The 16,920-nt window shown below is 32.9% G+C and overlaps 1 protein-coding gene and 1 pseudogene across 5 annotated transcripts; one reads left to right on the forward strand and one right to left on the reverse strand.

Moving 5' to 3' along the window:
• Nucleotides 1-1,232: 1,232 nt before the first annotated feature.
• Nucleotides 1,233-16,053, reverse strand: LOC140673317 (cytochrome P450 4C1-like). Of its 5 annotated transcripts, none has more exons than XM_072906215.1 (13): nucleotides 15,914-16,053; nucleotides 12,219-12,437; nucleotides 11,824-11,933; nucleotides 11,472-11,562; nucleotides 10,923-11,108; nucleotides 5,847-5,940; nucleotides 5,249-5,351; nucleotides 3,744-3,843; nucleotides 3,414-3,520; nucleotides 3,240-3,308; nucleotides 2,155-2,323; nucleotides 1,588-1,767; nucleotides 1,233-1,513 (listed from the first exon to the last, which is right to left on the reverse strand). In XM_072906215.1, exons 2-13 carry the CDS (start codon nucleotides 12,370-12,372, stop codon nucleotides 1,347-1,349), a joined length of 1,530 nt encoding a protein of 509 aa, XP_072762316.1. In that variant the 5' UTR covers nucleotides 12,373-12,437; nucleotides 15,914-16,053; the 3' UTR covers nucleotides 1,233-1,346. The 5 variants fall into 5 exon arrangements, with proteins under 5 accessions (XP_072762316.1, XP_072762313.1, XP_072762317.1 ...); XM_072906212.1 differs by having other exon boundaries at nucleotides 12,219-12,602; nucleotides 15,914-16,047; XM_072906216.1 differs by having other exon boundaries at nucleotides 12,219-12,301; nucleotides 15,914-16,041.
• Nucleotides 6,282-7,535, forward strand: LOC140673446 (uncharacterized; annotated as a pseudogene).
• Nucleotides 16,054-16,920: the final 867 nt, after the last annotated feature.

Below are 16,920 nucleotides of genomic sequence, written 5' to 3' on the forward strand. Positions count from 1 at the left end.
TATGGGAGATTTTCCGCGAGGGTGCAAAGCTGCCGAACGCCGGCGCTTAAAATCTCTTTTTTCCATAATATTCTAATGGTCATAAAATGAACATAAAAATTAGAAAAAAAGAAAAAAAAACACTTTTATGGTTTCTAAAATGTCCCCCGGCTATAAATCAACCACAAAGATAAACACCTTGCAGTTGCAGTTCTTTCCCTAAAAATTTCGGAACATGTTTCGCTCCAGTTTCATGGGAGATTTTCCGCGAGGGTACAAAGCTGCCGAACGCCGGCGCTTAAAATCTCTTTTTTCCATAATATTCTAATGGTCATAAAATGAACATAAAAATTAGAAAAAAAAGAAAAAAACACTTTTATGGTTTCTAAAATGTCCCCCGGCTATAAATCAACTACAAAGATAAACACCTTGCAGTTGCAGTTCTTTCCCTAAAAATTATGGAACATGTTTCGCTCCAGTTTCATGGGAGATTTTCCGCGAGGGTACAAAGCTGCCGAACGCCGGCGCTTAAAATCCTAATGATATAATGACCATAAAATGATCATAAAACTAGAAAAAAGGTTTTACGACTTCTAAAATACCCCCGGCTATAAATCAACCGCAAAGATAAACAGATCTACTTTCGAACGTGTGTAGGACCCCCACCCCCCCACCCCCTTTTCCTAATATCAGACCCCTCGCGCCTCCCAGATACCCCCGCCCCCGCACCCCCCTCAACGCCCCATGGCTTAAAATCCCCACTATAACACTACTCTCTCAAAAAATACTGTTTATACATTGTTATAATAATTAACATAAAAAAGAACGATCAAATTCTGTTTTCAATCTGTGATTGTTGTATTTCTCATAAAATCCGATTCTCTTTTAGAAATATCTTTTCTTTGTTTTCCTTTTCCTAGTAATTCTTTTTACTCTTGACTGTTGCCAATCGTAAGTTGGTAAAAAAATGGAGACAATATGCGTTTTAATTATTCAAAAATTGAATTGATATTCATTTTAACTCTTGCTAACTATAGTACAGTTTATCTTTTGCTCATAAGTTTCTCATTAACCAAGGCAGATTTAAGGCACACACACATATAATTATCATTTTAATTATTTATTTTCTTATGATGTTCCCAGTGCTCTATCTTTGAAATATCACCGTCTGATTGATCACACGAGAAATAAAGGAAATAAGATGCGAGGAATATATTTGTATGTTCCGAAATAAAAAAATCACGTAACATGTTTACATATACAATATATATTTTCTCAATAATGTTGAACGTATAATATGTGTAATCATTTTCCCAATTTATCAACTTTTTATATTCTTACATAATATCCGTGTTAATTTTAAACGGCTATTTGTGATTAATTGGGATGAATTTTATATAAAACGGACGAGAAGGACAAAGTAGTAAATCGGCCTTTAACTGCAGATTTTTTAAATAATCTACAGGTTCCAAGTAAAAATTGTGCACTAAAGATGCTATTGTAGCTTTCAACTCCAGCAGAGCGAATCGTTGACCTATTATACAATTCAAAGTTTATCGACACTATCAAAAATTATCGACACAAGCAGAAACGAAAATAACAATTTACCTATACAATTCCTCGGTCCTGCGCTAAATGGTATGTAGGAATATGGATGACGATTCTGTATTCTCTCGGGCAAAAATCTATCCGGATCGAATACTTTTGGATTTGACCAAAAATTGGGATCTCTGTGAACTCCGTAGATATGAAGATGTATGATCGTTCCAGCAGGTATGACATATGATTCTGAAAAGCGTATTATAAAATTACAAAATATTGAAATTTCCCTAAATGAAAATTTTTTTTAAAAAAATGTACATAATATTATATTTTTAAAATGTTGAAGCATTTAAATTTATTTTACATTGGATAATATATACTTTGTGTATGTAACAATATACAACAAAAAGTGGATTACATAATTTTATATGAAATTTGTATGAATCTGAATCATATAATAAAATTACAAAATATTGAAATTTACAAAAATACGAAATAAAAAAAAATAAAATGTACATAATATTGGTATTTTTAAAATGTTAAAGCAATTTAACTTATTTTACGTTTGATAATTTATACTTCGTGGTATGTTATATGTCCAGAAATATATACAGCAAAAAAGTAATGCATTACGTAATTTTACATCTTCGGCAGCTTTTCGAAATATGAAAAACACGCTGGGATACAAACGTAGTGTTTCCTTTAAACATCTCTCTAAGTATAATAAATTTTGCAACGCTTTCATCGTTAGTTTCCCTCCGTTCTCTTGCATCACGGTATTGACTTCAACCCTTACACGTTCCTGTATCACCGATGACATTTAAAGTGTATTGTTTAATATTCTGGTTTTTATGTACGTACATATAAATAAATTCTTAATGAAATCAATTTTTCTTAAAATCAAAATAAATTTTTTATATTTATTTGAAAAATACTTTTTTTCCGATATATATGTAGAAACTAATATAAAGAGTGTCTCAAAATTAAATGTCAAAACTTTAGGACTGTAAAAGATAAATTAAGAAAAGAAGTCTTTTAATGATTTGCTCGTTTTTGCTTCGTTTTGAAGAAATGCGTAAAAACCCATGTTGGAATGTTTAACGAAATTAGAATATCTGGCATATTGTGGCAGATGGTAATTAATTATTTGCTTGTAGACTTCTGATAAACAACTGTAATTAATTCATAATAGAAAGGCAAAAATATAAACATAAATTAAATATAAATTAAAGTAAGCAGATTACAATAAAGAGCAGTCTAATCAATGATATTCAATATTCCCTAAGGTCAATATTCTCTAAGGTCAACTGTGATTGGTTAATTTCTTGTGGTTTACGTAGAAGACTCTGCGGTATCGCGTATATATTTATAATCCTCTAACTTTATTTTAGAAAGATTTTAATTTACTCTCTTTTTTAATCTTAATATTTTATTACTTTTATTTTATGATATTTTTTGATAAACGTAATAATTGTAGTATTGTTTTATATTTTTGGTGAAATCTTTTTTTTAGTTTTTTCCAAAACGAAGCAAAACTGAGCGATATTCTGCACTCGAACTGTTGACATTTAATTTCAAGGCATTTGGTATATAGAATATATATATTGCAACAAAAATTTGATATCTGTCTTATAGATCTGCATTATAATTATCCGTACAATACTTTGAATAAAAATTGTAATTTAAATAATACATTGCAATAATATTGAAAAAAGTACCTGAATATTTTTGTGTTCAGCTAATACTAATAAAGTAAACATCATAGTCCTCGCTGTAGTATCGTAACCCTGTAATCATCATCATTAATTATTGTATTATTGTATTATGTATAACGTAATACAATCATACATGCTTAAATACACTAAACAAAAAAAAAGATTACTGATACGTACTTCAAACATAAAAGTATCGACTTCTTCTCTAATGTCCAAATCAGTTAATAAACCTTCTTGAGATGCCGCTATTAAAAGGTCCAACATAGCCAGCCGCTTTTTTTTAACTTTTTAGAAATAAAAACAACTATTAGCTCAATCTCATTTTTGCATTCTTTAATTAACATTGTTTTTGTATAAAATTCAAACTCTATTAGAAATAATAATGATTTAATTTTAAGACAGACATATGCTATATCATTACGCGTGATTACGTATGTCTACTACAAATAATACAATAATTTTAAATTTCGCAAACAAACTTAAATTAGTAGCTGGTCTCTTACGTACTTCCAAACTCTTCAACATCATCTATCTCTTTGTCACTTTCAAGGTTTTTTAAGTACCGACCATTGGTGCGTTCGTGATAAAGTTTTCTTTCCGCTATGATCTACAAATACAAATACGATATTAATTTTTAAAAATGATTCTTTGTATTTAATAACAGTAGCATATTGTGCTATAGCATAATATTAACGGCATAATGTGTTATTAATATTTTGAATTAATCATGTAATTTTACGGTACAAAGGTTATGAGATTTATTGTAATATTACATAAAAAAAGAGAAATAAGTAAGTAAGAAAGAGGCAATAGGAGCGAGGAGATGTGAATCAAAATTATAAGTTTTTTATATAGGTGATGTGTCGCAGGTATATTGACATTAAGTACATTAGTAACATTCTATAAAAAGACGGAAATTATAATAAAAATCTGAACGTTTCGATTCGTGTTTTGAATCCTCTTCAGCATAATATATAAAATAAATAAGTAAATTATAAATATATAAAAACGAAATTAATGAGAAAGCATCGCATAATAAAGGCGTAGGCAATGTGTGAACTAAAAATCGTGATCGTATTCGCATGATTAAATGGATCAATGCCTTAGAACCGCTGTACATATTTGTCGCATGTTAGTTGTATAAATTACATATATATAAAACGATCCAACTTGTTCGGCTCTTTTATTGTACGGCTTGCATAATAATCCCGTAAGGCAATTCTCCGAGGTTTCCAGACCGAGGGAGAAATGCAATTAGATTGAGGGGTTAAGTCTGTATTAATAAAATGAATATAATAAATACCTGTTTGTAATAAAGTTATTTACCGCTACTTTGTGTATAATGGTGGTGACTCAGAAAAAGTACCATCGGCATAACCACACGTTAAATATCAGTTGCGCGACATATATACCATAGATTCAACAACACGCAAACGGAATGCATATCCTGTAAGCTTTTTCTGAGTCACCACCATTATACACAAAGTAGCGCAAAGTGCCTTACGGGATTATTATGCAAGCCGTACAATAAAAGAGCTGAACAAGTTGGATCGTTTTATATATATGTAATTTATACAACTAACATGCGACAAATATGTACAGCGGTTCTAAGGCATTGATCCATTTAATCATGCGAATACGATCACGATTTTTAGTTCACACATTGCTTATGCCTTTATTATGCGATGCTTTCTCATTAATTTCGTTTTTATATATTTATAATTTACTTATTTATTTTATATATTATGCTGAAGAGGATTCAAAACACGAATCGAAACGTTCAGATTTTTATTATAATTTCCGTCTTTTTGTAGAATGTTACTAATGTACTTAATGCCAATATACCTGCGACACATCACCTATATAAAAAACTTATAATTTGATTCACATCTCCTCGCTCCTATTGCCTCTTTCTCACTTACTTATTTATATTTAATAATTCGGAGCTTTTTCTATAATCTTAACAAAAGAAGAAAGTGTAAAGGATTAAAATAACATAATTTAGAACGTACTTTTTCCGTAAATCCATGCAATATTTTCAAGATTTTTTTTTGCTTTCTTCCTTGTGGCGATAACGAGAATAACAAATTGTTATAGAACCAAGGCCTAAACGTTCTAAAACGTAATTCAATAAAATTATATAATTCTAAAAATAATATAATTTTGTAACAGCTTTATTTAAAGTCAGCGTAAATATTTAAAGTAAACTATAATTGATTATAGCGAATATAAATAAAATTTATCTATGTTACGAAAATATGTAGAATCTTTTAAAACATTAGCCATTTGTTCTAGCTAAATTAGATTAAAATAGATTCTTTGATGTAAGTGTAATTTCTTTATAAATTTTATTGCTTTACTTTATTAATTTATTTTTCCTAACTACTTAATATTTTAACATTTTCAATATTTTTAACATTTTAAAGATTACAAACAATATTTTGACATTAAACATTTAGCACGTACAATATTTTGACACTAATTGTAGCTTCACATGATTATTAAATAATTAATCTATTTTTCAAATTATATTTATATAATCGTATACATTATCATAACATAAAGAAAAGATCATAGAAATCATACAATTATTTACTAAACATAAATTACCTATAAATTATCAGTTCGCTAATGTTGTTAATCGCATTTCGATACTGTTGCTGGGCCTCGTCAAGGTTTTGCAGAGAGATGCCCATGGCAGTTTCTATGAGTGCATTAATTATATAAAATAAAAATATTATACAATCAAAGATTTATTGTAATATTATATTTCATAGATAGCTTTGAGTATAAAAAAATCAAATTATGCCAAGTCTCGTCCGGATGGATATAATATGTAGTGGCCCCGGCCGCGCTATCCTCAACAGGCTTATTTAATCATGGTGAAATCGAAAAAACCACGCGTCTCCGCTCGACGCCACGGTGCGCGGCGTGGCGCGCAGCACGGCGCTGTGCGTCATTGTTTCCTGTTCGTGCGATTCCTCAACAGCTTGTTTTATTAGTGTGTCTAATTATCATATTTCAGTGTCTTTAGGTTTTATCATAATGTCGAAATCAAAGAAAAGGAAAAGATCGCACTCCAGAGATCGTCTCGCAGAGCTCGAGAAGAAGGTTTCAGAGATCTTCGAGATACTAACGAGTGAGGTTAGGCCACGTATAAGCCCTTCCTCTCTACCTATTCTCCCGTCGATGATGCATCTGGGGGATCGAGGGTCACGTATCCGAACAGAGTCAGAGGACCTGTCTTTGGAGGTCGAGTACGATCACCCATCTTCTGAGATCGACGACCAAACAGGCCCATCTTCTGGTGTGTATGTGAATGCAGGATCTGTATTCGAGAAATACAGGCGGCATGACCGACACAACCAATTTTGCTGAACGCAATTTTACTCTCAACTCTGTTTCGTTTACAGTCGCAGTAAGTATCCCTCTTGTTGACAATAGGGACATCCAGTCCCCGCCGGGCGAATTTGAGATAGTCGAAGACTGCTCAGCGTCGAAAACTGCTTCGAATGAGGTTGTAAATCTCCTGACCCAGGAGTTGTTCGGTTCAGATCTTCAGGAAAGGGAACTTCCTTCCTGAAACGATCTAGTTACTAAGAGATGGCAGGATTTGGTCCACAAGGGCCTTTCTAACGACAAAAGGGAGGCGTTAACCAAAAAATACGCTTTATCAGAAGCGACATCCTTTCTTCGAGCCCCTCAATTAAACTCGGAATGCATAGTAGGTTTGAAAAACAGCTCTATCATCAAAAGAGACGAATATCTTGCACGCAACCATAACCAACTGGGCATCACCTTAAGTGCTTTAGGCGAGGCATTCTCTGAGCTCCTTGGCCCAGTTGTGCAACCCTCGTTGAACAGGAGGCTCGTTTAGCTGTTGCCAAAATAAGCGACGGCGCTAAAATTTTAGCGGATATTTTTTACCACCTTTCTACTTCGAGAAGGGCTCAAATCACCTCGGTACTCAATTTGACAGCCAAAAAGACTGCGGATGGCATTTCGCCAGACGACTTTCTGTTCGGCACTTCCTTCGGTGAGGAGATGAAGAAGGCCTCAGCTATGTTGAAATCCTCCCGAGATATTGTTAAGGCTGCACCAACAATTTCGAAGAAGATTTAGCAGCCGACAAAATTCGCGACACAGCCGGGCCCATCCAGATCAGGAAACGACCGGGCCCCTGCTCGGTCCTTCTTCAGGCCACCAATATCGAAGCGAGTAGGGGCATCGAGCAGCAGCCGCAGAGCGTCGCACCGCTCGAGATCTCACTCGAGGAGGAGGTAATCGGCGAGGTAAAGATCGCAGGCAGACTATCTTTGTTCTTCGTCGAATGAAGGCGCATTACGTCAGATTCAAAGATCTTACAGGCTCCCCTTTGTACAATATCCACCTCCTCAGGAAATAGAATCTTCTCCCCGCTTATCGCAAAGGGAGGAGCAGGTTTGTGTTCAAGAAATTTCCAGACTCGTAAATATAGGCGCAATTGAACGAGTGACAAGTTGTAGGGATCAATTTCTATTCTCATTTTTTTGTTATCCGTAAATCTTCGGGAGTTGGAGATTTATTCTCAATTTGAAGCGCCTCAATAATTACATCCTAGCTCCTCACTTCAAGATGGAGAATTGGAAAACGGTAGTTCATTTGTTTTCTCCGGGAGATTTCCTGGCGTCTGTCGATTTGGAAGACGCTTATCTTCTTGTTCCGATACATCAAGAACATAGGAAGTATCTCCGTTTTCGGTTTCAAAACCAAAAATTTACCAATTTAATGTTCTTCCGTTTAGGCTCGCATCAGCTCCTTACATCTTCACCAAAATTCTCCAACCGGTTCTCTTATCTCTTAGAAAGAGAGGTTTCCTCTCGGTTGCTTATCTGGACGATTTTTTACTTATTGTACCCTCTTTTCAGGATTGTCAGAGGAATGTCAGACTGACGGTCAACCTTCTCCACTCCTTAGGATTTCTCATCAACAAAAGCAAAAGCATTCTTGTGCCATCCAAGTCCTGTCGATTTCTGTCTCATCTTCGATTCGGAAGAATTTGCAATATCAATTCCAGCCGAAAAAAGAAGAATTCTTCTTGAGAGAACAGACTGTTGTTACTACGTTAGTGCAGCATTTGTTTTCTTGCGAGCTACATCGGTTCGCTGATCTGTTTGTCCAGCTGTGCAGTATGGACTTTTGCACACTAAATCCTTAGAGAGAGAGAAGTTTTTAGCTCTAGGGGCAGCGGAAGAAAATTTTGAAGCTAGTATGGAGCTTCCAGATTCCATTAGAAAGGATCTTTTATGGTGGAAATCTATATTTACAAACTCATCCTAACGAAATTACATTAGGTCAGGTCTTTTCACGCTAGAAATTTTTACTGACGCTTCTTTGACAAGTTGGGGTGCCGTCAACATCCAAACACATGGCTTCTGGTCAGCGGAGGACAAGCAGAATCATATCAATTACCTGGAACTTCTAGCAGTTTTCCATGCCTTGAGGTGTTTTGCAGCAAATCTAAAAGATTGTGAGATCCTTTTGAGGATTGATAACGCTACCGCCTTATCTTATATTAATCGTATGGGTTCCATTAGATTCCCTCATTTATCGGATTTGGCGCGAAGAATTTGGGATTGGTACACAAATCGAAACATCTTTATTTATGCTGCCTATATTTCATCTGCTCAAAACTTTGAGGCTGACGCCGAGTTTCGCGTCGTTTCTGAAGAAACTGAATGGACCATAGAAGGAAGTTACTTTTCGAATCCCATTTTGGTCACTTTGATATTGACCTGTTTGCTTCAGGTATCAACTCGAAATGTCCATGCTTCGTTTCTTGGCTTCCTGACCCACTAGCCTACGCGGTCGATGCTTTCTCCTTAAACTGGCGTAACCTACGGTTCTATGCTTTTCCGCTGTTCATATTAATTCTGAGAGTATTACGTAAGATTATTACAGACAAGGCAGAGGGGGTGGTAATTGTCCCTTGATAGCCTGCCCAGCCATGGTTTCCTCTTTTCAATCGTATGATTATTGGCAGTCCAATTGTCTTTAGACTAAACATTAAAATGTTGTCTTCACCTTTTAGGCAGGTTCATCCGGCCTGGAACAAAATTTCCCTGGTAGATGCGAAGTTATCCGCCAGGCCTTCTTAAACAAAGGAACATCACCTTCGGCAATGAATACAACCTTGGCCTCTTTGTCGAACGCCACAATCGCTCAATACTCCAAACCTCTCAGACTATAGTGGAACTTCTGCGTACAGAATCGCACTGACTGTTTCTCCTCACCAGTCTCGCGCGTACTGGAATTCTTAGCTCAAGCTCTCTCATCGGTAGGATCATATACTACTCTTAATTCTTATCGATCAGCTTATTTCTTCGGATGAGGTAGGCTCCCATCCTCTGATGAAGCGATTTTGTCGTGGTGTCTCGGTTCTTAAGCCTCAACGTTTGCGTTACGAATTTATCTAGGATGCCTCTCCAGTCATCGCCCACTTAGCTACTCAATACCCTCATGAGACCCTTTCGTTTGAACTCGTGACTAAAAAGCTAGTCACTCTCCTTGCTCTTACAACAGCTCAGAGAATGCAGACGCTAGCAGCTATTCGGCTCTTTAACGTGATCGTAGCAGAATCTGTAATTATCAAAATTCCGGCTAGACTAAAGACCTCTGGAATCGGAAGATCTCAACCCCTTCTGTCCTTCCAACCCTTCCCAGACAACTCCCAGCTCTGCATCTTTTCATTAATAAAACATTTCCTGATGCGTACGCAAAACCATCGGCGAAAGGACTGCGACGCTTTCTTCATCCCGCTTCGTGCCCCTTTTGACCCAGTTTCTTTTCAAACATTGGGCCGTTGGGTCAAAGCGGAATTAGAAGCAGCAGGAATTGATGTCTCCATTTTCTCCGCGCATTCTCGCCACGCGTCTACCTTTCTAGCAGCCACTAAGAGTATTAGTTTAGAGGAGATTCGTAGGACAGCAGGTTGGACCAAATCTTCCGATATATTTGCTCGATTTTATAATCGACCGATTATTAAAAATGCTTCGTATCAAACCGCCATTCTTCAAGCATCTTGCTCTTGAATAGATTTATTCCTTTATTCATTAATACATGTAATCTTTTATGTTTCTGGTATGTTGGTGTATATATTCCTATAGAACATAATACACTCACCGTATATCACAAATCTGAGCTTTAAATATCTACATATTATATACTTGGCATAATTGAAAAATTGAACGAACTTACCGTGAAGTTCGATTACAATTATGCTGTCTCGTCCGGATGGAGAATCCCTCCCACCCACTTTCCTTATATCAGATTTGCGGCTTTAAAAATATGACGCACAGCGCCGTGCCGCGCTGTACCCCCCCCCCCCCCGTGTACCGTAGCGTCGAGTGGAGAGGCGCGGTTTTTTCGATTTCAGCATGAGTAAATAAGCCTGTTAAAGATAGCGCGGCCGGGGCCACTACATATTATATCCATCCGGACGAGACAGCATAATTGTATTCGAACTTCACTGTAAGTTCGTTCAATTTCTCAATTCTATATATATCTATCTGCATTACAGCATTGATATTTTATATAGGAATAAACTATCTTCTTATCTGTAAGCTATGGTTTTTATTGTGAAGATTATTATGAAGAATAAAATCTTTATAAATAAAAAAAACAATAAGAATTTTACAGCCATCTTACCGCATATCGCATTTAATGTATGCTCGCTAACAAATGATAATAAATCTTTTACAACTATTCCTCCAGCATCCTTCAACGATTTTGTCATGCAATTGCTCTCTTTGATCAAGATATCTACAAACTGATTTAATATATTGAAGTGAAATGTAGGAGTTAATATCTTTCGTCGTGTTTGCCACTTAGTGTCTAAAACAGAAACAATATAACGTAAAATTATACAATAAAAAGTTTTAATAATATTATATAAAATTACATTATCATTCTTACTTTAATGTTTAATTGATCAATTTTTAAATAATATATTAATTATCTTAAATTAATTTTTTTATCGATTTTATCCATTATTATAATCTTTTTCTTTTAAATTTCTTTTAAATTTATTAGTTTTTATAACAAAGAAGTTGTATAAATTTATTATTTAATTGTATAAGTTAATATTTAAGTCTAATTGTAACATTTTATTCGATTTTCTGTGATGGAGACAGATCGATAACAGACTGTGATATAGTAAAGAATACGTACGCTTATATGTTAATTTCATTACGTTACCTGTGCTAGTAAGAAGACCCGTGCCCAACCAAGGAAGTAACGAATCATACACACGACTTTTCTCAATGTGCTTGGTGCTACTTAGTATCGTCTGAAATTACCGAAAACATCTTAAGAAAGAACATCAGTTTATTGTGTCACTTTATCTTAAATACACATAATTTATTAATTATATCTTGAATTTTTATTTAATTTTGGTCGAGTTAATGTTTGTTTCTTTTCATTTTTTAAGAACCTTTTTTTTTTACAAGCAAAAATTTATTTATGAGGCGCAAGATCTTTAAATCTAGCTAAATCGTAATTTTATGTCTTCAAAAAAAATAATCCACAAGAAATTAATTTTTTTTATTACCTCCAAATCATCTGGATGACGGATAGACACAACAGGCATGAAGAAACCCCAGCCTTTCGCAATGGGATAATAATTATCAGCCCAATTAAACATCAGTTTTATTAGCTCTTCTAAAAAATATGTTGTCAATATATAAAATTGTTGAGGAATTAATTTTGTCATTATTTTCATTGTTACTTTTACTCAGATATTGAAAATAGTCTATAATAATAACTAGGAAAGTGGATTACAAATTGATATTGCAAAAAGAAATGCTAAGATAAATAATCTGTATGCAATAAATGTTAATTAGTATTTCAAAGTTGAAGATTTGTGAATTTAACCTTTACTTGCGTGTGCACGAATGACGGATCGTTTGTCAATTAGTGTAAATAAGTTAAAAATTTTATACTTGCCTGTTGAAATTTGGACTTGCAATACATTGCCGAGAATCGGAAGGCCTGGTGGTCCCGGTATGAGATTAATAAGTCGTCCATTTCTTCCATGATGCACATAATAATTACACACCAGTAAAATAAACATAAATAATAACAATATGGTGATAAACATTGTTTCCTGACGTGATATTCTCGACTAGTTAAGCTTTATCTTTTTAACTTCCTGTTTCTATGGTCCTTGGATTGCACGTGTGAAAAAATAAATGATTAGAAGTTAAAGATTAAAGTCGCTAGTATTTAATTATAAACAACGGGTTAATTAAAACGACCTGACTAGCCAAAATCATTTAATTTATTCACACGACGTTTCGACCATATGGTTGTGGTCCTTTTTAAGTGTCACTATAAAGAAAATATATAAAGGATCAAACAATATATGGATACAATTTATACCGAATTAAGCGCAAACAATACAATGTAATGTCATTAAAAAACCAGTCTACTCACACGTAAATTAAGAAGAAAGAATACAATGGAACATGTTTAAAGGTAGAACTTAATTGTGGAATAGTTAAATATTTCACTAGTTAAAATCAACGGTTAATAAATTGAAATAAACGCAAACAACGAGACACGTCATATCAACATGAGTTTTTAAACGAAACTGTTAATTTTTAGAAAGAAAAACAACACATCAAACGATCTTTATAATTTTGTCATAAATATTATTTAAATTTTCAGTGTCTCTTTGTAGGTTAATCGTGGAATTAAATTTCTTGATGAAAAACATTTTAGCTATTTCTCTTTTCTTGATAAATTTTTCATTATGTAAAATAACCGGTTTGTCCCACTCAAACTCATGTCCAAATTCAATTCTGTGTTTACTAACAACTGATTGATTGGTAGGATATAATTTTATATTGTTAAGATGTTTTTTAATACGTGTGCGTACATGTCGTTTTGTTTGGCCTATATAGAGCGCATCGCAATCTTTACACTGTAATTTATAAACAACATCGGTTCTGTTGTCATCATGTAATCTATCTTTACCACGCTTAATCAATGTATTAAGTTTATTAGTTATAGTCATAACCACGTTCAAACCAGCATCAAACATAAGACGACGCGAACAAAAGCTGAAATCATTGACGTAAGGAATTGAAATAAAAAGGCTGTTTTGTTGTAATTTTTTCCGGTCAAAATCTAAATTCTCGCGGTTTTTTAAAAAATTAATCCTCTTTTGGATGTGTTGTCCAATAAGTTTGTCAGGAAAACAATTATTACGGAGCGTTTCATAAACGGTATTTAAATTCTCATTGTTTTTTAAAAAACCGCGTTTTTTATGTGTTTACAACAAAATTGTCATAATTGCATTGTCTGAGAGACAGAAAGAGAGAGAGAGAGAGAGAGAGGGGGAGAGAGTGCGTGCGTGCGTGCGTGCGTGCGTGTAAAAGAGAGTAATGAAGACAGAGAGAATATCATTGAAATATCTTAATCCTATATATTTTATGTATTATAGTTAATAACTTTGAAGAGTTATAAATAATGTGATAATTTTATTTATTATAATAAAAAAATATTATTCGCGTAAATCAAACAAAAAAAATTTTATCGTTTATTGTTTATAATTATGTTTTTATTTATGATATTTAATTTTTTAAGATTCTAAAATAAGATTGCAAATTCTGATCAGTGTTTTATAAATAGTGTAAGATAGCTTTTAATTAAAGCCAATCTGTTAATTAAGTCGTCAGGATGTTTCCACGGGAGAAAGATATTATCGATAATGTTCCGTGAAATATATTTTGAACTTGTATAAAAATAACACTGACTATTATTTAGAATGTTAAACACAAGTATTTATTTATATATAAAAGAAAGTAAAAGTTAACACAACTTTCTTAAAATAATTATAGGACTTTAATCGATTAAAACACGGAAAGGGTCTTAGACACAACCGATCACTCGCGCAGATTTCGATAAAACACGAATCTGCAGCGTGAAATGACGTGACGAACCCTCTTGTTATTTTGTTGTTAAGCAACGTACTTAGAATATATAAATACTATTTAATTTTACCGTGTATACAGACGCATATTAGATACAACATCATACATGATATCTTACAATAGTATCAAAATTAGGTCGAGTAGTATAGTATTTATCTTATTATCTATAAAATATTTCAGTTATTTTAACATTGTTATAATTTTATTTACTTCATAAATGTGTAAAAAGAAATGTTTTTTACGTAATCGCATCTTAATGTCCTCCTAAAGTTTAATTTAAAATTTAGTTCTGTGCAAATTTTTCTGCGTATGTACTTTAAATCTAAAAATATATTTTTATTGCTAAGCAAAGATAGAACTGTTTTCTAATAAACGGAGCTATTAATTAAGCATTCGCACACTTTCATAAACAAAAAATTAATTTGAAAATTTTATGTGCTTTTTATCACGTTTATCAAATTTATTATCATAATATATTGGCCCGTATTCTGAGCTCACATTTATCGCTAAATGTGCCTCTAAATGTGCCTTAGATGACGCGCTAAATGTAGCAGTATTCTAAGCGCACATTTAACAGTGCGCTTAGAATACTGCATTTAGAGGCGGACCGCCATGTTTAGCCTAAAAGCGCAACTTTATGGTGAAAATCTTATTTTGAGCCACATTTATAGCACATTTATGCCATATCGATAGATGCGCCGCCAAATGTGGTCGGAGGCACATATTAGCAAGATAAAAGCGCTCTGTGCGTAACAGTTACGGTATGATTGACAAGTTTAATTGATTTTATCAACGTTATATGATTGATTTTGTTAATAAAATGGATATATATCGAGTTTCTTACAATTGATAGAAATTTTACACAACAATAATTATGATATTTGGGCACTTTAAAAATTTTCTTTATCTTAACAGTGCATCAGTGTGTAAAGCGAAGTATATAAATTGCGAAAAGTTAATACAATAGTACTAAACTAGAAAAGTACATACAAAAGTACAAAATAAATACAAAAATATATACAAAAGTACGAAAGTACATAATCATGGATGTATTTTGGAAGATATTGATCATGCGATTGAAGTTCGGGAAATAAATGCAGTACGTCAATGTGAGTCGCGAGTGTTTCGAAATAGAATAAATGCTTTTGAAATTTATAATGAAGTTGTAAATTTATCTTATATTATGGCGCGTAATTGACCGCGCGACGACCAATCACAGTGCCGCCATAAACGAGCAATTCGCATGATGTATGACATGATAGTCAAAATGTACCTCTAAGCTAAAGGCGCTATAAATGTGCAGTGAGAATATGACGGATTTTAGTCGTATTACCAGAACATTTATCAGCGCCTCTAAAAGTAATCTATAAATGTGCCACTAAATGTACGCTCAGAATACGGGCCATTGTGTTTCCACATACTTAATACATATACAAATTATATAATTATAACGATTGTTTCATAGCATTTTTTCCTTTGTTTATCTAACTGTTAAACATTTGTGCTAAAAGAATATAACACATTTAGTAAGATTATAACAATATGATTATAATAATCAAACAAAGTTAACAACTTGTGTTATTAGAAAAAAAGTTATGTATAAAAATCATGTACTTACACGAATTATATTATTAACCATAGTTCAAATATTGCAATAAAATGTTATAAAATTCTATTTTACATAAATAAATATTACTGAATTACCTGATAAATTCTCTGAAGCGACGTTCAATTGAGACACCGCACTCAAATGTTTAAAATGTATTAAATGAATTGCAAATCTTTTCAAGCAGATACATGTGCTAGTAAAACAAATCTTCGCGAACTGACAATGCACATCTGAGGCTTATACTTATAATATCTCAAGAACGTATAAATATTTATAATAATCAGTGTATTATAATAATAATAATAGTGATCTCATATCTTGAGAGGTAAGTTGAATCGTATTTGATTAAAAACAACACATTTGATAAATGTTTACTTACACTCGGATTGTTTTCATTTTTATATATGTTACAGAAGATATATTCGTAAATAATAAATTCCGAGGAAAAATGGATTTAACATGGTCAGATGTAAACATACATAATTAGATATGAAAAGATCTGACCATATGTGTAATTTTATATGATCATATATATATATATATATATATATATAATATCCGAAAAATGGTGCAATATGATCTTATATGACCATATCTTGAAAATTCTATTTTAATAGAAGTAACATTTCTTATTTTGATTTAGATAACATATCCAAAGCTTATTAAGATAGAAAGAAGACACTTGTGCCACTTTCTTTGTCAGAAATTTTATCTTCTTTTTCTTAACAAATTATAGACTTTTACTTAATGAGCATATAAAATTTGGTATAACAAGTGAGATGAGAAGAATAAAATCTTGATTTCTATGAATTTTGCTTGTCAAATCAACAAATTTAATTTATTACTATTGCTCTGTCGCTCATTTTAGCCAGAACAAAGTTCACTAATATCGACAATCATTGTCTTACAATTACGACAAAATGATAAAATGTCATTATAAGAGTATACAAGGATCTTAGCTAATATTTGTTAAACATAAGTTTTGCATCTACATTTATATATCATTAACCAATGTTATAATAATAATATATCATAATAAGTCGAGTTTATGTCAATAAAAGACTGACGTTGGCAACTACGTAATAATAAAACAAAGTGTCGA

The sequence above is a fragment of the Anoplolepis gracilipes genome, chromosome 14, assembly GCF_047496725.1.
Source record: "Anoplolepis gracilipes chromosome 14, ASM4749672v1, whole genome shotgun sequence".
In the NCBI taxonomy this organism is placed as follows: Eukaryota; Metazoa; Arthropoda; class Insecta; order Hymenoptera; family Formicidae; genus Anoplolepis; species Anoplolepis gracilipes.

Excerpts from the sequence above, each read along its gene's own strand:
- LOC140673317 (XM_072906215.1), bottom strand. The coding sequence starts at position 12,372 with ATGTTTATCACCATATTGTTATTATTTATGTTTATTTTACTGGTGTGT. Across the intron at positions 3,844-5,248 it reads TGCATGGATTTACGGAAAAA|ATCATAGCGGAAAGAAAACT; the intron begins GTACGTTCTAAA and ends TTGTATTTGTAG. Across the intron at positions 2,324-3,239 it reads CTGAACACAAAAATATTCAG|GAACGTGTAAGGGTTGAAGT; the intron begins GTACTTTTTTCA and ends TCGGTGATACAG.